This window comes from Impatiens glandulifera, chromosome 9 (genome assembly GCF_907164915.1).
Source record: "Impatiens glandulifera chromosome 9, dImpGla2.1, whole genome shotgun sequence".
Lineage (NCBI taxonomy): Eukaryota > Viridiplantae > Streptophyta > Magnoliopsida > Ericales > Balsaminaceae > Impatiens > Impatiens glandulifera.
In genome coordinates, this window is record NC_061870.1 from 37,928,458 (window position 1) to 37,950,321 (window position 21,864).

The 21,864-nt window shown below is 29.7% G+C and overlaps 3 protein-coding genes across 4 annotated transcripts; all 3 read right to left on the bottom strand.

The window, feature by feature from the left end:
* Window positions 1-40: 40 nt before the first annotated feature.
* Window positions 41-2,819, bottom strand: LOC124913768 (sugar transport protein 8-like). The gene is made up of 5 exons (XM_047454184.1): window positions 2,721-2,819; window positions 2,411-2,581; window positions 1,386-1,705; window positions 689-1,315; window positions 41-607 (listed from the first exon to the last, which is right to left on the bottom strand). Exons 2-5 carry the CDS (start codon window positions 2,526-2,528, stop codon window positions 173-175), a joined length of 1,500 nt encoding a protein of 499 aa, XP_047310140.1. The 5' UTR covers window positions 2,529-2,581; window positions 2,721-2,819; the 3' UTR covers window positions 41-172.
* Window positions 2,820-5,842: 3,023 nt separating this feature from the next.
* Window positions 5,843-11,069, bottom strand: LOC124913684 (long chain acyl-CoA synthetase 6, peroxisomal-like). Of its 2 annotated transcripts, none has more exons than XM_047454097.1 (23): window positions 10,858-11,069; window positions 10,387-10,447; window positions 10,233-10,310; window positions 10,080-10,151; window positions 9,906-9,987; window positions 9,710-9,815; window positions 9,555-9,631; window positions 9,435-9,479; window positions 9,251-9,337; window positions 8,727-8,816; window positions 8,549-8,628; window positions 8,350-8,443; window positions 8,160-8,248; window positions 7,964-8,052; window positions 7,765-7,894; window positions 7,539-7,657; window positions 7,328-7,451; window positions 7,138-7,224; window positions 6,871-6,974; window positions 6,517-6,602; window positions 6,356-6,442; window positions 6,173-6,259; window positions 5,843-6,081 (listed from the first exon to the last, which is right to left on the bottom strand). In XM_047454097.1, the coding sequence occupies exons 1-23, from the start codon at window positions 10,976-10,978 to the stop codon at window positions 5,992-5,994; spliced, it is 2,085 nt and encodes a 694-aa protein (XP_047310053.1). In that variant the 5' UTR covers window positions 10,979-11,069; the 3' UTR covers window positions 5,843-5,991. The 2 variants fall into 2 exon arrangements, with proteins under 2 accessions (XP_047310053.1, XP_047310054.1); XM_047454098.1 differs by having other exon boundaries at window positions 10,387-10,442; window positions 10,858-11,068.
* Window positions 11,070-13,180: 2,111 nt separating this feature from the next.
* Window positions 13,181-20,573, bottom strand: LOC124913686 (long chain acyl-CoA synthetase 6, peroxisomal-like). Its single transcript, XM_047454099.1, has 23 exons — window positions 20,419-20,573; window positions 20,248-20,308; window positions 20,070-20,147; window positions 19,914-19,985; window positions 19,733-19,814; window positions 19,539-19,644; window positions 19,384-19,460; window positions 19,264-19,308; window positions 19,080-19,166; window positions 18,486-18,575; window positions 18,309-18,388; window positions 18,116-18,209; window positions 17,925-18,013; window positions 17,739-17,827; window positions 17,537-17,666; window positions 17,307-17,425; window positions 17,097-17,220; window positions 16,904-16,990; window positions 16,637-16,740; window positions 16,200-16,285; window positions 13,563-13,649; window positions 13,397-13,483; window positions 13,181-13,300 (listed from the first exon to the last, which is right to left on the bottom strand). Exons 1-23 carry the CDS (start codon window positions 20,555-20,557, stop codon window positions 13,205-13,207), a joined length of 2,109 nt encoding a protein of 702 aa, XP_047310055.1. The 5' UTR covers window positions 20,558-20,573; the 3' UTR covers window positions 13,181-13,204.
* Between the last annotated feature and the right edge of the window lie 1,291 nt (window positions 20,574-21,864).

Below are 21,864 nucleotides of genomic sequence, written 5' to 3' on the forward strand. Positions count from 1 at the left end.
ATATATATTTGAATACAAGTTAAAACTAAAAGCAATAACCTTTATAATAATCACTCTTGAATTGAACAAAAGTTACAAAACCATCACAATTACAAAGTTTAAGTTTTTTTCAATAACCCGCTATAGAATATTAAAAACAAAATTACAGGAATATAAGAAATTAAAATTGCGATCACACCATTGGCAAGTTCCTACGTTCACTTACGAACTTCTTCCAGATTGGGTGTACACTCCAAACCCGTTCATTGATGTCTTCGAGAGCGACACCCTTGGTCTCGGGCACGAAGAGAATGACGAATAAGCCCATGACCAAGATCCAGCCTGAGAAGAATATGAAGATGAAGGCGCGCATCTTGCATAGCATGGAAAGGAAGGCTTGAGCGACGACGAAGGTCATGAGCATGTTCGTGCTCACCGCAAACGCGAATCCAGCCGTTCTCGTCTCCAAAGGAAATGTCTCGCTCGGTATTAACCACCCTAGAGGCCCCCACGACCATGCAAACGCTGCAACGTACAAGCACACCATCAATAGAACCACAATCCCTAGTTCCTTGGATATTGTACCCGTGTTCTTCAAAGTTATTGCCAAGATCAATCCTACCGCCATCTGCAAAACATCAATATAAATTTATTTTCATTTACAAATTAAGAATGGTCTGGCCTGGCCTGTATGTATGTATATATATACCTGACAAATGAACATCTGGATGCAGGCCTGTAGGAGAAGCTTCCGACGGCCAACCTTATCTACGGCGTAGATAGAAACTAACGTGCTTAAAACATTAACGGAACCGGTGACCACCGACGATAGAAGTGAAGCGTCGCTCTTGAAGCCGATAGTTTGGAACAGAACAGGGGCGTAGAACATAATGGCATTAATTCCAGTAAGTTGTTGAAAGACTTGAATCGAAATTCCAATCACCATGGGAGGAACGCTGGATCTCTCCATCAATTTCTTGAATGGCTGCTTGACCAGTTTTGCTCTTTCGCACCCTTCCCTGATTTGTTCGAACTCCTCGTCCACGTTTTCAACTCCTCTGATCTTTTTCAAAACCTTCTTCCCTTTCTCATCCTTGCCACGTTCCACCAGGCTGGAAGGTGTGTCGGTGATGACGAGGGACCCTAAGAAGAGGATGACCGCAGGAACCCCGGCCAGACCGAGGGACCATCGCCATCCGTTTGGGTGTACGGTGGAAGTGAAATAGTTTACTAGATTGGCAATGAGGATTCCTATGGTGACAAAGAGCTGGAATAGAATGTTCACCGCACCTCTATGCTGAATTGGAGCTACCTCAGTCAAGAACAAAGGAACCGACTGCATCCCACAAAATACATTAACAAAAGAAAAATGTTGATTAATTAAGAAATGCTTGATTGATAATTACCTCGTTACCGAAGCCAACACCGATTCCAAAAAGGATTCTTGCGACGATAAGGAGTTCAATGTTGTTGCCGACGGAGCTGAGAATGGCGCTGATGATGAAGAAACAAGAGGCGATGAGGATAGTGTATTTGCGGCCCAAAAGAGAGCAGGCCTTGGAAGCGAAGAAGGTGGCGACGAGGGCGGCCAAGTAAAGAGATGATGTGAAAAGCTGCAGAAGTTGATTGTCGTATTTGCAGTAATTGTTTTCTACCGCATGTTGTTTCCTCTCGTATACTTTCGGGAAGAATTTTTCCAAGAAGTCATCCATAGATGTTACCCCTCCTAATTAAATAACCAAATTATTATTAACCATACAATTAATTAATCAATAGTTCATATGTAAATAAATAAATAAAGGAAACAAAAAAAAATGGTGTGAACGCTATTTATACATTTAGATATATTTCCTTTAGAGAATAGATATGGTCAAATAATAATAATCTTATATGTTATAATTTAATAAATGATCTCTATCTATTTTTGTATACATTATATATTAGATTGATTTTTAACAGAAAAATAAATCTATTAAAATACATATCATATTACTCTAAAGTCAAATATTACTTTTATGAGAATAATATATATTTCTATATATCTTATTTATCAAGATTTTAACTAGTGCCCACCACTATAATTTTGGAATTAATTAATTAATTATACCACCATTTATGTGATATTTAATTACAAAAATCGAACAGTTTTTTTTATTATTATTAAAAGATTACAGCTTTTTCAATGCTTGACTATGAACAATCAATATCAAGAGAGAAAATTCATACTTATACTTTATTTTTTTTATATAGTTTTTGACTCCTTTCCCATTTTTCCTTTTTGAAAGAATAGATAAGATAAAAAGACAGAAGATGTTACATCGGAATGAATGTATGATTCAAAATCTGATGTTTTTAAATAAAAATAATAAGATCTGAATAATAATAAGAAAATGAAGAAGGTAGTAAGATCTGAAACTAAAGAAAGAATTACCTGATATTCCAATATCATAACCGAACATCATTCCACCAAAAGCAGCAAGAAGCCAACATCCGACAACGTATGCCGTTATCTTGGATTTGAACGTTGTCGACTGCCCGTTTTCTGTCATGATCTTAATTTATAATATATAGCTCTTAATCTTTGATCGAATCTGCTTGATGGCTACAAAATATATCAGATCCACAAATTACAAAATCAGTGATCATATATATAAATAACATATATATGTCATATAACATATATATGATTTCAATATATAATATAATATAGATCAAAGAGATGAAGAAGAAAGAGAGATGACCGGAAGACTCGCGGCGGCGTTACAGATTTTTTCTCGTAAAAATGAAAAACAAAACGAAAAAGTAGATTAGAAGTTGAGAAGGAGAGATAAGAGCACTAATAATCTTATCTTCTATAGGATTATATTATATGTATATATATACAAATGTACTAGGAGAGGGGTTGCTAATTACTTATCTTTTAATTAATGCGTCATTTGGATAAAATGAGTATGTTTATTTTTATTTTTATTTTTATTTTTTTAATATAGATTCTATATCTATATATTTATATTTATGGAACAAATTTCAAAACGCGTTTTGATAATTCTAATAATTAGTACTACCCAAACAAGACTTATAATTGTGAATTTTAGATTGAGATTTTGTCAAAAAAAATTAATTAATTCAACGTTAGTCAAAAGGTAAATCTTTCAATTTAGATCAACATAAAAAGTGGAAATAAAGACAAAAATATTATTTCCTCAAAAAAAAAAATCTATTATATTAATATTGCATAAATATTTTACAAATAATTTATTCTGCATCAATTAAAATATCTATGTTACCATCATAAACCAAAATATTTAACCCCCACTGTTATCCATTTGTATATATATCTTCCAAATATTAAATTTTATTTTAAAAATATATAATAAAATGAAAGATATTTTTTTAATCTTTAATTTAGTCAAAATTCATTGACCTCTTTTTGTCCCCACAAGCATGCATACATTCCATTACATTGTTTGAAAATTTGTTTAAGGACCTGTTTGGTTTTAGAAGTGGTTGAAAAAAGTTTTAATTTTCCAGAAATAAAAATTTAATTATAGAAATTAAATCTTTTTACCTACTTATCTACTTATCTATTTACCTTAATTATCTATTAAAGATAAACATGGATTTTGCCAGCTCATGATGCGTAGACTGCGTAGTAAATGCACAAAATCTTTATTATTATATTTTACTAAAATTATCTAAAATATTGTTGATCATCAAATTAATATTAAACTTATACATTAATTTCATATAATTATTTTAATATAAAACATTTTATAAAGTCAGTATTATTCTTTTTTCTTCAATAGAATGAAGACTTGAAACAAGAAAAAAGTCACCAAGAACGTGCATTATTATCTCATATTTTCAGTGTTTTTTTTTTCTCATTTAAAAAATATGTTAGGTTCTTATAACTTTTAATTAAAAATACATTAATTGAATATATGTTATCAAATAGTATATCATGAACCATTTTCAAAATATGTTATCAAATAGTTTTTTTGTTCCTAAATTGTATTATCAATTAATTACAAGTTTCATTTTGAAAACTAACTATTCAATTACGTACAAGTTACAACAACAATATATATTTATACCTAATCCTTGGTGGCAAAATATATACTTTTATTTGTATATTTATATATATATTATACTTGTTTTAATTTAAAATAAAATAAATGTCCGACTTAAAATTTATTGTTGTCAGTTGAACTATTTGTGGATTAAATTTATATAAATATATATAATCAATTTTGTCCATTAAAATTTATTTATTCTAGAAATTTACATATTTGTTTAGAATTGACTACATTTACATATTTTTTTGATAAAAAAAGCACTATATTACAAATTATAAAACTAAAACCAATGAATAAGATTATATGATCTTAAGAGTAATGATAAATGCTAAATTTTAAAAAAAAAAATAGTCACAAAAGATTAACATATAGTTCGCAAACAAACTTAATAATTTAATCAGACACAAAATTAAACAAACTTAATAATTTAATCAGACACAAAATTTATCGTATGACAAACTCAAACTCAAGACATATCCACTTAAAAATTTATAAATTCTCTGTCATATTAAAATTGATACTCACTTAAAACATTATTAGCGTGATTTTCAGGTAATGTTTTTTTAGTAGCATGTGAACTTTTAATTTTAATGCTTTAGAATTTAGATTGCTTTGGTTTTTAATGTCAACTGTTTGTTGTACATTCAAGTTCAGATTTATTTAAATATTACTGTATTAAAAGATATATTCATTTTCTTATGTTTAACTTTCATATTTAATACGTGATTACTTTAATTCGATTTTAATTTAATAAATAATTATTGTAATATTTTTATTTTTTTAAGTAAAATTAACATTTTTTCATATATCAAAATTACTTCAGAAATTGTTAGCAAGTACTAGGGTAAATGAATTTGTTGGACTTATTCTTTAAAATATATAACAAAATATGAAATATCTTATAAAATTTGAATAAATAATAATTTTAATTTTAATAACAAGTATAACTATAATAGTCTAAATATTTATCAGCTATATAATATTTGTAGAAATAGTTAATAGATTTAATTAATTGACATATTATTATATTATTTAAATAATTAGATGATCAACTTTAATATTAATTTATTTTTTAAATCTAAATATTATGTATTTGTTTAATATACATTGATCATTTAAAAAATATATTATGTATTATTAAAATAATATATAATTAACTTGGGATGATTATAATTAAATCACTTGAAATACAGCTGTTTGAAAATAATAAATCAATAATATATACTGCTGGATAAAATTATTTAGACTATTATAAAATTATGTTAAATATATAAATTATTAAATATCAATTAATATCGTGAATTATTGTCTTCAAAACATTGATATTTATTACTAACTATACAATATTTAATGATTAAAAAACTTAAATTAATAAAAATATGTGATTTATCTAACAATAATGAAATATTAATGAATTTATTTTTTAGATATTTTAGATTTATTTCTTTAATAATTTGTGACAATTTATGTCATAATAATAATGATTATAACAATTAAGTGAATTAATAAAATTTATCTTATCCTTTAAAAAGAACAGATTAAGAAAATTTGAAAAAAATAACATATGTAAAAACAAGTCATATGACATTAAATGAGTTTGATTTCAAAAATCTCTTTCCTTAATTTCATACTAAACATTGAATTATTTTCTAAATCTTTGTTATAGTAATACTAAATACTTTGTTGATAATCTGTAAATAATAGATGAACCATATGTTTGCAACGTCATGATAATATTAACTTTAATCCGGATTACTGTCTATAAAAATAATAATTCGAATTATGCTACAAAATGCATTTTAGAAATTCAAATAATATCTGAATACATACATGTTCTTATTGGATAGGTTTAAATCATATAACATTTACTTTCAAATAATATCAAATGCACAATTTTTCTCCTTTGGCAGTTTTTGATATTTTCTATAATACCCAGTTAAGAGAAAGCATTATCAGATGTGGAGAGATCATGGTACATGCTAACAATAGCTTTTTGATAGTATTCTTTTGCTTGAGGCCTCTTGACCTGTTGAAAATAACAAAACAACAAAAATATTTTCATTTTGTTTCATCAACAACATATGAACGAATTCTTGAGAAAAAACTCGTTTACTCGCCTTGAAAGTTGGAGTAAGAAGACCATTCTCGACAGTGAATGGTTCTAGCACCAATGTCACTGCCTTTGCAAATTCAAATCCTCTTAGCTGCAAGATCATTTTTGTATGATTAATTAATTGACTTTGTTTTGAAATGGAAAGAAAGAAAGAAATCCGACTTTTCCCACCCAGCAGCATACATACCTGAGCTTCCTTTCCGATTTCATCCATGTCAGCCAGCACCGCAGCCTTTATCCTCGGATTATTGCAGAGTTCCTCTAGGTCGTTGTACTGCAAACAGACGAAACAATGATAACTAAAGAACAATGAAGGAAAGTATACAAATTTACAGAAATTTTTAATACCTTAATGCCTTCACTTGCGGCTAAATCTTTCAATACCTCGTGATCCACAGACACAATTACAACCAACGACGAGTTCAGACTGTCACCTAGTTAACCAAATCGGACAATTAGCTTCGTTTGGTATTATAAGATTTTATTTTCAACATCATGGTCCAAATTAAAGTATAATTTTATACTTCATTTGGTATAGAGAATTTTCTGGATCATGATGAGATTATTTACCCTACCATAACGAATGCGGAACTTTTTTATAACAAATGCAGATTGTTTCTTGTTTCTGCTTCTGATTTTACTGGCAAATCAAAACTCAACGGATGCAGGAGAATAGGGATAAACAATTATTTGTGTACTTACCATAAACAAAGCACTGTGAAACAAATCTGCATTTAGCATATACATTCTCAATTTTTTCAGGTGCAATGTACTCTCCTTGAGCCAACTTAAATATGTTCTTCTTCCTGCCCAAAATTAGTCTTAATGCATATTAGAAATACAAGATATGCAATCAGTCCTAGAAGAATGAACATGGACAAAATATTCATTTCAGTTTCAAAATGAATCTTAAGCAGTTGTAATAAACTTCTATAGCTTCCGGTTGAATTATTAACTCCAAGAAATTACCTATCAATTATTTTCAACCGACCAGCAGGAAGCCACAATCCAATATCTCCTGTATGAAGCCATCCATCTTCATCAATTACTTCTCTCCTGCACAAACGAATCCAAAAGGTAGAGAAATTTCTCAAAATGAACCTACATTTTAGTAACTTTGAATAAAGAAGAAGAGTATTGAACCGAGAAAGGAGAATACGTTTGAACTTCGTCCTTGTAATAACCTTGAAAGGTAATGGGGCCTCTCACACATATTTCTCCCCGAGGATATGGCTGATCCTCGGATGTATAGTTCATCTCTGGTACATCAACAAGCTTTATTTCTAACACCAAACAAAAAATAGTATACAATTAGAAGGAAGAATCCCACAAACAGCCAAATTTTCGATCAAATTAAGTTAGCAACCTACCACAAGCAGGATTTGGAGAGCCAACATGACCAGACAAAGTGTCCCCATCATCCATAGAAGTTATAACACAAGAAGTTTCAGTCATTCCATATCCCTCCATAACCGGACAACCAAAACATCTGATAAGCAAACATAGATCATTATTTTCACTTGGGTAACAAAATGTTTGATTGAAGGACAGATTGGCACACAAATTTTAAGATAGATGAAGAAGGCAAGTTCTTACATGCGCAAAAAGTCCAAGACATCAGGAGATAACGGCGAGGCACCAGAAGTCATATACCGAACTTGTCCTCCAAGCTTCATCTTGATTTTATTGAAAACTAATCTATCCCACATAAGGGATGGATTCTTGCCTGAAATATTAAAAAAAAATCAGAACTCAATTGAACAGACCTTGAGAGTTTTGAGCATACAATGATCACCTTTCAATATAGCTTGTTTCTTAGCATTATAAGCAGTATTAAAAAGCCTCTCCTTCAGACCACCCGATGACTTCACAGCATTAATAATGCTACAATACATGAAGAAGAAGAAGAAGAAGAAAACAGTAAGCTTTTGTGATAGCAAGCTCCAATTTAACTATACAAACAATTCAATCAGATGTCATATATAATTTACCCAGCATATATCCTATTGTACAACCGAGGAACACTGGAAAATATAGTGGGTCTTAATACAGCCATATCATCCATCAATTTCAGGTTGTCCTGCAAAGAAATAATGAAAGCGGTGATGATAAGCATACAAGGCACAACTAGTTCCGATTCCTTTGGAGAATATAATATACATCATGACAAGACCATTATACCCCTTGGTAGAATCCAACAGATGCACCATAATACACCAGTAACAATTGATTGGCCCTTTCATATATGTGTGCCAGAGGAAGATAAGATATATAACTGTCTCAGAAGACAAGGAAATTCAAAAAACAAAGACTTTAGAAGGAGTAAAAAGTTGATCATGATAGAGTATGGTAAGGCAACAAACAAGTTATTTCTACTCACACATCTGATGGATAGAACTTCACATTAAAGGTAGTCCCCGCTATATTTGCAATCAAATTTCCATGACTCAAGACAACACCCTTGCAGTTATGAGATTAATGTTAGCACATTCCAGTTGTTGTATAACGTCACAAAAATTGCCACTGAAAAAACAAAAATTAAGAGAAAAGATGGGTACCTTAGGTGTCCCAGTAGTACCACTTGTATAACAAATAGTAGCAACATCATCCTGTTTTGGCGGGCAGAATGGCCGAGGACTATCGTGACCCTTTAAAAATCATAAAAATAACAAGGAAAGGAAATTCATTATTAAATGCTCTTCTGATAACTTTGTTAGCTAAACTTTATAGAGTGTGAGGTTACACATTCAATTCAACCTTCTAGTATAGGAATCACCTACATAATTGTACATTCTATAGGATTAGGCCTGAATTTGAACTAAGCAATCCTAGCAAATACCATATACCCTTTATTATCATATATTTCATGCAGCCATATGACCTTATATGGAAACAATTTTGTTTCTGGATTGGAATCCAGGTATTGCAGAGAAACAGCCGATGCATTTTTCCAACTAAGATCAGATAATGCTGTTTCCAAATGATTCCAATTATTGTTAGTTCACATCTCTTTGGCATTTTCAACTAGTTCCCCTTTCCCTTCTTGTTAGAATTGCCATGAGAGGAAATAAGATAATCTCACCTCATTAAGTAGTCTTGAGTATGAGACAATTTTAACTCCCGAGGGAGAAGGAAGTGAAGGCAATTGTTCATCTACTCCTCCAACCACCTAAAAACATTGTGGAAATTTAAAAATGCATCAATGAAGGCATTTGGAAAGATAATATAAGCATAAAAGCAATAAATAGAGGAGGGATGATACATACCACTATTATGCGTACAGTTGGAATCTCGGACAAGAAAGTCATCAACTGCAATTGTTGACAATAAAATTACTGTAAGGCTAGTCATAGATTAAAAAAAGAAAATTACTATCACTCACTCACAGTATTCAAGGTTTGGGGAACACAAAAAATAGCTTCGACAACCGCATGGTTTACAATGTATTTTACAGCATCTGGGCCTGCAGAGATAAGAAGTTTACTAAGGTCCAATAAGAAAACCACTCTCATAATCTTTCCGTGCAAATCAAGTAACCCACCTAGAGTGTCGTATAAAGGAACTGATACAAACGAGTATGCTGAGCAAGCATGGTCAACTATCATCCACTCTGGTCTGTTAATGAAGTAGAGCCCAATGCTAGCACCCTGTTGTTTAAATCAAGATTTTGGAACTGCATGTCAAACAAATGTAGAAGGAAAAAAAAAAGGATCAGAATTCACCATAGCATTACTCACCATTGATATACCATGATATAAGAGACCAGAACCAATGTGGGACCGAGCACTACTGACTTCCCCATATGTCATCCACTTGTACCTTCAAAAAGGGTAAAAGTTTAATTGAATAGATAAGTGTCTCTCCTAGATGGGAAATATATCGAGCATGGTCATATTAGGAAGAAAACTCACTCTCCAACTGTTCCATCAACCCCAATTCTGCTACCCAAATAGTTGTTGTCTCTGAAAGTCTCAGTTGATTGCCTAAAAGTGTGATGGGTGGAATTTATTTTTGTCAAAATCATGAAGAGAATAAATAATAAGCTAAAATGAAGTTGTTCCTACACAAAATTGTCGTGCAAGGTCCTAATATCAGGATGGTCAGGAAAACCTCTCACAAGCTCCAATGGGGAACGTGCAGATCTGCATTCAGAAACTAATATCTCAGCATCAACCGCATGAATATATCAATTTGAAGCACAAGGAATTAATTACCAACCTGTGAACATTCCATTTACCAGTCTGCAGTTTCTCTGGCAGCACAATACTGTAACCCTGCTCTATACATACACCACAAACTCCTCGGTTAATCATCATTTTAACGTTGAACAGAGGAAAATAACGTTATGATTCAGATCAGATTTTACTACACCGACAACAGAAAACAATGCATTGTATAAATAAATAAATCAAAGGATTAGAGCCTTTTAATGTAATTTGTTTTCCAAAAATGCTGCACAGAGAAATGACCCCCACCATGCTCAAAGGGAACATCCTGTTACAGGGTTGATCGCGGATTCCCAGAATAGCAAGAAGATTAAATTATAACCGACCTACCGACCTAACAGAAGCCCTAACTTCGTATTGGTGACAAAAAGAGGGCTAATTTCTGAAAATTACTATTACCAATAACATATCACTAACTGAAACTTGGGTTAGATATGCAGTCACATATAGAGAAAGAGTGTACCCAAAACGAACTCTCCAGCTGCTGTTTGATTGGTTGCGAGAAGCGAGTCTTGGTCGTCGGCAACGGGTGCAAGGTGACTTCGGATTGCCAGGAGACGACGACGAGCAGGGTCCGAATCCATGTAATTACGATCGTAAAAACCAGAGAGAAGAGAAGAGAAGACAGCAGACTGTTGTTGACAATGGTGATCTCCTCCCTACAACTCTCTCTTGAGCTACCATAAATAAATAAATAATAACTATACGGATAATTAGACTCCTAGCTTTATTTTTGGGGTCAAAAATCGGCTCCCAAATTAGTAATTAAGGACTTATAATGGATAAATGTTTTTTTCTCCCTTAAGCAAAATGAAATTAAAAACCGACACCTGGACATGGTCCGGGGCCTGAATTTAATGAAAAATAAATTTGTTATAATACAATTTTTATTTATTTAAAATTTTAATAAAATTATTTTAGATAATATTATTATCAATATTAAATTTTGAACACATCGCCTCAACCTATTTATACACAATAAATCCTATCCCACCAGTTTAAATAAATTTGAATCTTTAAATTGAATAAACTTATTAAGATGAGAAGAATAAATATTACATAGTATGTACAACCCATAGAAAATATTTGATACATCGAATATTTATGTATTTAATTACGCAATTTTGTTTTAACGATTTCAAACGTCGATAACTTATTTATTATGTTACATTTATAAGAAGGCGTTTGGTTCAAATAAGGGAATAAGATTGATAGATGTGTGGAATGAGAATAAATATGATGGATAGAAGTGTAGTGTTTGATTAAAACATGTAATAATTAATGATAGTGTTTGGTTTGGTTTGATTATTATTAATAGTATTTTATACTTTATTTTTATATATTTATAAATTTATTAATTTTGTTTATTCTCCTCCTATTATTTCTCAATTAAAAATTATATAAATAAATTAATTAACCTAATATATAGATGTAAAAATAAAAAATATAAAAAAAGAGAAATAATTAGTCAAAATAAAATAAATTATTAATAAGTTTTATATTAAAAATTTTATTTTTTTTATTGTATTTTTATTAATTATTATTATGATTATTGATGTAGTTTGGTTGGTTTATATTATAAATTTTAATATATTTATTTGAATAAAGTTAATGGGATAATTATTAATTTATATTAATATATTTTTGTAGTTGATTTTGATATGTATAAATTTATTATCTTATACTAAAATTAGTTAAATGTGAATCATTAAAATTATAAAATATAATGCTAAATAAAACAATTATAACCAATAAATATGAAGTAAAAATTATATATTTTTTTTATAAATATTTTTTCACACATAATTTATATATATAATATATCTACTCAAATAAAGAAAAATCAAAGTATATTACTCAAATAAAAAAAAATCAAAATATATTTATTTATTCAAATAAAAGAAAATCAAAATTATTTGTACTAACATTAGAACTGAGAAGTGGAGCCTATCAAAAAAACATGGAGAATAGAGAGGACGAAAAAAGAGAAAACAGAAAGAAAAAAATAATAATAATGGAGAGAATGGATATGGAGTAAAAGGGGAGTAAAGAGAGAATTATATAGAGTAGAGAGACTGGAATGAGTTTCATTCTCCCAATATTGAGGGAGGGAATTGGATGATTCCTGAGTCCGAATTATATAAGAATCATTTGACTGTTCATTAATTAAAACCACCTACCAAACATTTATTTTTAATCTTTTTCTCATTCACAAAAACCACGTAATAAGCATGCTCTAAATAAATAAATAATTACTAATTTAATTATAGAATTTCAGCGAGATTGAAGGTCTTGCCTATTTTTCTGAAATTCGATACTTAAATTATTAACATTAATATTTTATTTATAATTATTAACTTAACCTGTTTGAAATTGTTAAATTAAATTTTCTAACACTAAAGAGTCTCAAATATGTAAAGTTTAAAAATTTGAGACAGAACTTTCTAACCGTGTGGTGCAGGCAAACAGACAGCCAGACAGCAGAGGTTTTGGTTGCTGCGAGGACTGAGGCATCTTTGGAGAAGAGGTGGTGCTCCACTGCTACTGCTGCTGCTGCTGTTATTATTAGGATGTAATTTCCTCTCTATTTATTAACTATCTGTCCATTGAGATCAAACTGGCGATGATCGAGAAGAGAATATTCAATTTAATTATTGATTTATCAATCTGAATACATGATACATGGGCACAATATCCTTAATTATTGGTTTAAAAAACTTACAAACAAACTCTCATGATAATAGTATTAGTTTGGAGATTGATTAATTTCCACATAATGGTAGTTTATATAATATATATGGTGCAGTTAATTAGAGATAGGAAGGATTATCAGAAGATGTGGAGAGATCATGATACATGCTAAGGATAGCTTTCTGATAGTATTCTTTTGCTTGTGGCCTCTTGATCTGTTAATAAAAAATAAAACAACAACACAAATACATTTTCATTTTGTTTCATGTGTCCACCAATTCTAAGAAAAGAAACTCGCGTTTACTGGTCACCTTGAAAGTTGGAGTAAGAAGACCATTCTCGGCATTGAATGGTTCCAGCACCAATGTCACTGCCTTTACAACTTCAAATCCTCTTAGCTGCAACAACATTTTTAAATTTAATTAATTAATTGACTCGAAGAAGAAGACTCAGATTTATACATATATACAAACATACCTGAGCTTCCTTTCCGATTTCATTCATGTCAGCCAGCACTTCAGCTTTTATCCTCGGATTATTGTAGAGTTCCTCTAAGGAGTTGTACTGCCCCCCAAAAAAAACAACACTCATTTTCTATATATATACCTGAATTTTTTTTTATATTTTTTTAGTTTTCTTATGTTTCATTAGTTTATCTTAATTAAGATAGAGAATGAAAGAGAAATAATTCGCAGAGAATTTTGAAGAGATATTAGGCAAAGAATGACCGTGGATTGACTGAAAAAATAATTTATAATATTTATGTTTATTTTTATTATTTAATTTGATAAGTTTAATTTTAATTATATATATTATTATATTTATAAATTTAAATAATTTATTGATTTTAAAAAAATATTGATAGATTGAGAGAATAAAAAAATGGACTGTAAAAAAGAATTAAAAAGAAAATAGAAATAGGAATAATATGAGTCTGAAGATCAAATGATGGATATGCTAAGTGGAATTTCAAGAGAAGAGAATTATAAGGTGAATCCTATTTTGTGTTTTTAATGATAAAAACATTTAAAAGGGTATTTATATATAAAAATAAAATAAAAAATAATGAATGATTTTTTAAATTATTTGAATAACAAAAAATTCGATGGTAATTTATTATCAAGTAGTAAATAAAAAAGAAATCGGGCGGTAGAGTAAAGGTTTTATTTCAAGAAAAAAAATTAGATTTTCTTTTGGTTATAAGATTTTGGATTTGTGAAACCGAGTGGCCTAACTTTGTTTTCGTACTTATTCATTTAATTCAAAACACTAAAATAGAAATTAATCATATAAATTATAAACTTTCTCTCTTTTAGATTAATTGTTGATAAACATTTCTCAATAGAAATAGACTTCAAATAAAGAATTTGTTTAAAATTAAAAAATTTGTACAAAGGGATGAAAGAGAGTAATCTATTTTAAAATAAATTATACTAATTTTTTATAAGTTTTATAAACATTAATTTTTAAATTTTAATTAAAATAAGTAAATACAAATATTCTTGTTAAACAAAAATTATATCTAAAAGCTTGTTTAGCATTTTTTTAGAGTTTGTTTAATAATATAAAAGTGTTATTTATTTTTATTTAGTTTAATTACTAAAATATATTTTTATAATTAAAATTAAATAAAAATAAAGCACTATTTTAATTGATAAATTTTATTTTACGTAGGATGTTAGTACGAAGGCTAGGATTTATATTTTATTATAATAATAATTTTATGTAAAAGAATTAATTTAATAAATATATATAATTATTTGATGATTAAATAAAATCATATAAGGGAGGTTGAGAAAAAATAAAACTTTCTTTAAAAAAAATTGATTTTAAACTTGAAATATGTTTAATTATAATATTTTAAAATTATTAAGTAAAATTAATGTTACAACTAATTAAATAATTAAGTAAACAGCTAATAATACCCGTTATCGCTGAAGGATGAGCACCTTAATAAAATATACGAACTTAATAAAAGGACGAATAATAATTTAAATAAAATGCTCTAAAAATACTGGGATCTTAATCAGGAGTTCAGGACTTAATAAAAAGATAAATAATTAATTGAGCCTTAGCTTGCTGATAGACTCAGTTTGGTTTTATGTTTAAATAAATTAAACTTTTTTTAAAAACAAATTAGGATCGATATCTTTTTATAATAACAAGAGTTTAATAATAAACCAAATTTATTCTTTTTTATTTTTAGATTTGTTACTTCTGAATGGGTTCAATGGAAATTATTTAATAAATAAAATTATCTTAAACAAATAAACAAAAATATTTTATTAATAATTTATAAATAAATATAATACTTTTTTATAAATAATAAATTATTATTTTATAAATATAATAATAATAATATCATCACCATTTATCTATTGCATTTATTTTTGTGTTACTAGTCATGGACCTTATTAGTACAACTAGATATTTTTTTAAAAAAAAAAAATAAAAAAATTATATATATATATATATATAGATAACTAGAATAATTCTAAAATAAAATAAAGAACTTTAATTGCCTAAAACTAAATACAATAAAGACTTAAATAGTTTTAATGATGCAATTATATTAAATTATTTCATTCTTTTTCTATTTTATTTATTTTTAATATAAAAGTTAGACTAGCCCATGTTCATGACTTTCACCTTCTATAAGACATTCTAAGCAAACATGATAATAGTTAGATTTTTTTACCCATAGAAGGGGAAAATATAATAAATTTAAATATCATATTTTTCAAATAGACATTTTTCAAATAGACGCTCTTTTGAAGAGACATAATAAGGAACAAAGAGTTATGTATTTTTCTCTCAAAATTTGAAATCTCCTTATTTGCATCTCTTAAAGCTTCATTATTTTTCTCCATTTCTCAATGAAAAGATCGAACGACAACTCTTAAAAATTAAAACTAGCCTCACCAAACTTTATTTCAGCTCCAATCTCATTTTAGATGAGACCATCTCCGATGAGTGTATTTTCGACTCATTTTACAAGATCAAGAGAAATATAAGTTTAGGGGAGAAACAGTGGTTTTTAGAAGTTATGACAATACAATAATAACTAAAGAACAACAAAAGGAAAGTATAAAAAAATACATAAATTTTGAGTACCTTAATGCCTTTACTTGCGGCTAAATCTTTTAAAACGTCATGATCCACATACACAATTGCAACCAAGGACGAGTTCAGACTGTCACCTAGTTAACCAAAAAGGACAATAATATCTTGTTTGTAAGCGGCATAACTAAACCCTAATAAGCCTAATCATAATCTGTTTTTTTGTTTTTTTTGTATATGATTTTCTCAGCATCATTTATTAACTTCTTGTGTCATGATTCAGGTTATTGTATTGGCATGATATTTGTTATTCATTATCCTAATTAAAGAATAATTGGTCCTACTTCATTTGGTATATGATATTGATATAACATGGACCTTTTTTTATAAACAAATGCAGAGTGTTTATTGTTTCTGCTTCTGATTTGAATAGGAAATCAAAACTCAACAGCTGCAGAAGAATAGGAATGAACAATTATCTGTGTACTTACCATAAACAAAGCACTGTGAAACAAATTTGCATTTAGCATATACATTCTCAATTTTTTCGGGTGCAATGTACTCTCCTTGAGCCAACTTAAATATGTTCTTCTTCCTGCCCAAAATTAGTCTTAATGCATATTAGAAATACAAGATATGCAATCAGTCCTAGAAGAATGAACATGGACAAAATATTCATTTCCGTTTCAAAATGAATCTTAGACAGTTGTAATAAACTTCTATAGCTTCCGGTTGAATTATTAACTCCAAGAAATTACCTATCAATTATTTTCAACCGACCAGCAGGCAGCCACAATCCAATATCTCCTGTATGAAGCCATCCATCTTCATCAATTACTTCTCTCCTGCATATAAGAATCCAAAAGGTAAAGAAATTTCTGAAAATGAACTTGCGTTTTAGTAACTGTGAATAAAGAAGAATAGTATTATTGAACTGAGGAAGGAGAATACGTTTGAACTTCGTCCTTGTAATAACCTTGAAAGATAATGGGACCTCTCACACATATTTCACCCCGAGGATATGGCTGATCCTCAGATGTATAGTTCATCTCTGGTACATCAACAAGCTTTATTTCTAACAACAAACAAAAAATAGTATACAGTTAGAAGGAAGAATCCCACAAACAGCCAAATTTTGATCAAATTAAGTTAGCAACCTACCACAAGCAGGATTTGGAGAGCCAACATGACCAGACAAGGTATCCCACTCATCCATAGAAGTTGTAACACAAGAAGTTTCAGTCATTCCATATCCCTCCATAACCGGACAACCAAAACATCTGACAAGCAAACATAGATCATTATTTTCACTTGGGTAACAAAATGTTTGATTGAAAGAAGGACAGATTGGCACACAAATTTTCAGATAGATGAAGAAGGCAAGTTCTTACATCCGCAAAAAGTCCAAGACATCAGGAGATAACGGCGAGGCACCAGAAGTCATATACCGAACTTGTCCTCCAAGCTTCTCCTTGATTTTATTGAAAACTAATCTATCCCACATAGGGGATGAATTCTTGCCTGAAATATTAAAACAAAAATCAGAATTCAATTGAGAACAGACATTGAGAGTTTTGAGCATGCGACGATCACCTTTCAATATAGCTTGTTTCTTGGCATTATAAGCAGTATTAAAAAGCCTCTTCTTCAGACCACCCGATGACTTCACAGAATTAATAATGCTACAATACATGAAGAAGAAGAAAACAGTAAGCTTTTGTGATAGCAAACTCCAATTAACTATACAAACAATTCAATCAGATGTCATATATAATTTACCCAGCATATATCCTATTGTACAACCGAGGAACACTGGAAAATATAGTGGGTCTTAATACAGCCATATCATCCATCAATTTCAGGTTGTCCTGCAAAGAAATAATGAAAGTGGTGATGATAAGCATACAAGGCACAACTAGTTCCGATTCCTTATGGAGAGTATAATATACATCATGACAAGACCATTATACCCCTTGGTAGAATCCAACAGATGCACCATAATACACCAATACCAATTGATGGACCCTTTCATATATGTGTGCCAGAGGAAGATAAGATATATAACTGTCTCAGGAGACAAAGGAAATTCAAAAACAAAGACTTTAGTAAAAAGTTTATCATGATAGAGTATGGTAAAGCAACAAACAAGTTATTTCTACTCACACATCTGATGGATAGAGCTTCAGAGTTAAGGTAATCCCCACTATATTTGCAATCAAATTTCCATGACTCAAGACAACACCCTTGCAGTTATGAGATTAATGTTAGCACACTTCAGTTGTTGTATAACTCACGAAAATTGCCACTGAAAAAACAAAAATTAAGAGAAAAGATGGATACCTTAGGTGTCCCAGTAGTACCACTTGTATAAATAAGAGTAGCAACATCATCCTGTTTTGGCGGGCAGAATGGCCGAGGACTATCTTGACCCTTAAGAAAATCATAAAAGAACAAGGAAAGGAAATTCGTTATTAAGTGCTCTTCAGATAACTTTGTTAGCTAAACTTTATAGAGTGTTACATATTCAATTCAATCTAGTATAGGAATCACCTACATAATTGTACATTTTATAGCATTGTTATTGAATATAATTTGGTTTTAGTTGTTATCTATGTTGCTTATACCAACTTATAAATACATGCAGTTAAGTTAGGATTAGGCTGGAATTTGAACTATGCAATCCTAGCAAATACCATACCCTTTATTATCATTTATTTCATCTTTCCATATGACCTTATATGGAAACAATTTTGTTTCTGGATTGGAATCCAGGTATTGCAGAGAAACAGCCGATGCATTTTTCCAACTAAGATCAGATAATGCCGTTTCCAAATGATTCCAATTATTGTTAGTTCACATCTCTTTGGCATTTTCAACAAGTTCCCCTTTCCCTTCTTGTTAGAATTGGCATGAGAGGAAATAAGATAATCTCACCTCATTAAGTAGTCTTGAGTATGAGACAATTTTAACTCCCGAGGGAGAAGGAAGTGAAGGCAGTTGTTCATCTACTCCTCCAACCACCTAGAAACATTGTGGAAATTTAAAAATGCATCAATGAAGGCATTTGGAAAGATAATATAAGCATAAAAGCAATAAATAGAGGAGGGATGATACATACCACTATTATGCGTACAGCTGGAATCTCGGACAAGAAAGTCATCAACTGCCATCGTTGACAATAAAATTACTGTAAGGCTAGTCATAGATTAAAAAAATAAAATTACTATGACTCACTCACAGTATTCAAGGTTTGGGGAACACAAAAAATAGCTTCGACAACCGCATGGTTTACAATGTATTTTACAGCATCTGGGCCTGCAGAGATAAGAAGTTTACTAAGGTCCAATAACAAAACCACTCTCATAATATTTCCGTGCAAATCAAGTAACCCACCTAGAGTGTCGTATAAAGGAACTGATACAAACGAGTATGCTGAGCAAGCATGGTCAACTATCAGCCACTCTGGTCTGTTAATGAAGTAGAGCCCAATGCTAGCACCCTGTTGTTTATTAAGTCAAGATTTTGGAACTGCATGTCAAACAAATGTAGAATGAAAACAAACAAAATTCACCATTAGCGTTACTCACCATTGATATACCATGGTATAAGAGACCAGAACCAATTTGGGACCGAGCACTACTCACTTCCCCATATGTCATCCACTTGTACCTTCAGAAAGGGAACAAAATAAATTGAATAGATCGATAAGGGTGTCTCCTAGATGGGAAAAATATCGAGCATCATGGTCATATTAGGAAGAAAACTCACTCTCCAACTGTTCCATCAACCCGAATTCTACTACCCAAATAGTTGTTGTCTCTGAAAGTCTCAGCCTTTTCCCTAAAAGTGTGATGGGTGGAATTTATTTTTGTCAAAATCATGAAGAGAATAAATAATAGGATGGTAAAATGAAATTGTTCCTACACAAAATTGTCGTGTAAGGTCTCAATATTAGGATGGTCAAGAAAACCTCTCACGAGCTTCAAAGGAGAAAGTGCAGATCTGCATTCAGAAACTAATATATAAGCATCAACCGCCGCATGATGAGTAGTATATCAATCAATTTGAAACGTAAGGAATGAATTAATTAGTAATTACCAACCTGTGAACATTCCATTTACCAGTCTGCAGTTTCTCTGGCAGAACAACACTGTAACCCTTCTCTACACACACCACAAGAAAACTCCTTGGTTAATCATCATTTTAACAGAGAAAGAAGAACATTATGCAGACGCACAGCACAGATAGAGAAAGAAAGAAAGAAAGAGAGTACCCAAAACGAACTCTCCAGCTGCTGCTGCTGCTGCTGTTTGATTAGTTGCGAGAAGCGAGTACTCTTGGTCGTCGGAAAAGGGTGCAATGTGGCTTCGGATTGACAGGAGACGACGACGAGCAGCAGGGTCGGAATCCATGTATTGTAATTTTTCGAGCTCGTAGTGAAATTGAAAAGGAAGAGTGAGTGACAATGATAGTCTCCAACTCTTCTTCACCTGCCATAATTATTAATTAATAATAGATTATGGATACTTTTTAGTTAGTTAGTTAGTTAATTAATTAATTAATTAGGCTCCCAACCTTATTTATTTTAGTCAAAAATTTGTCTCCCAAATTTATTGTTTTCGATAAAATTCGGCTCCATTTTAGTACGGACTTCTTTAGAACTAATGACTTAGTTTGGTTCGGCTAACATTATTAGAATTTGTAAATAATTTTTTACAATAATTTTAATTATTAAATTTGGGTAAAAAATTATAATCAAAGACTCTTACTCAAATATATCGAGATGGAAAATTAAGTATGTTTCATAAAATAATCGACACTATGAGAGGAGGAAAATTGAGAAAATGAATGATGTGATTCATATTATTTGTTGGAAAACAAAAAAAATAATGTGATTAGATAAATTTTTTTTTTTTTACTTTTTCAGTGAATCAAATTCTCTCAGGTTATTTTTTGACATTTTCGCTAATTGACACTATTTATATCACACTAATGAAGTGACACATTACACAAAAATAAACATCATTCTCTCATTATTGATTTTTTTTATCTCGGTATAATCAAACCTACAAAATATATTAATTAATAAATTTTATATATTAAATAATTAAAATAAATAATAATATATATTTTCGATTTATATATTAAATTATTAATTTATAATTTATTAACAATATATATATATATATATATAAAATAGTGTATATATTTTTCATCACAATCTTTAATTTTCTATTTTATAATTGGTTTAGATCTAAGTCATATTGTATCTAATGTTCAAAATTAATCTATAAAAGATAAAGATTCGTTATGTTTGGAAGGAGAATAAAATGAAAAACTTAATATCATTTTTTTAATTTTATTAAATTCATAAGGATAAATTATTATTTTTTGGTAATTTTGTTTAAACAGTGTGTTTAAATTTATTTATTTTTAAATAAGTTAAATATTTTAATTTGTTATTTAAGTTTATGAATATAACTTATTCGTATATATTATGATCAACCTCATATTTAAATGTGTGAAATTAAATTTCATTTATTTTATTATTTATTATAAAGAGACTCTAGACATCATACATCATAGGATTCTTTTTTTTCTCTTCCATTGTCTCCACCTGTGGTGAGCATATTCATCTGGCAAAAACATTTTATTTTATTCATATAATTATTATAATAATTTAATATTTAAAGTTTCACTCTGTTTTATTTAACTATTT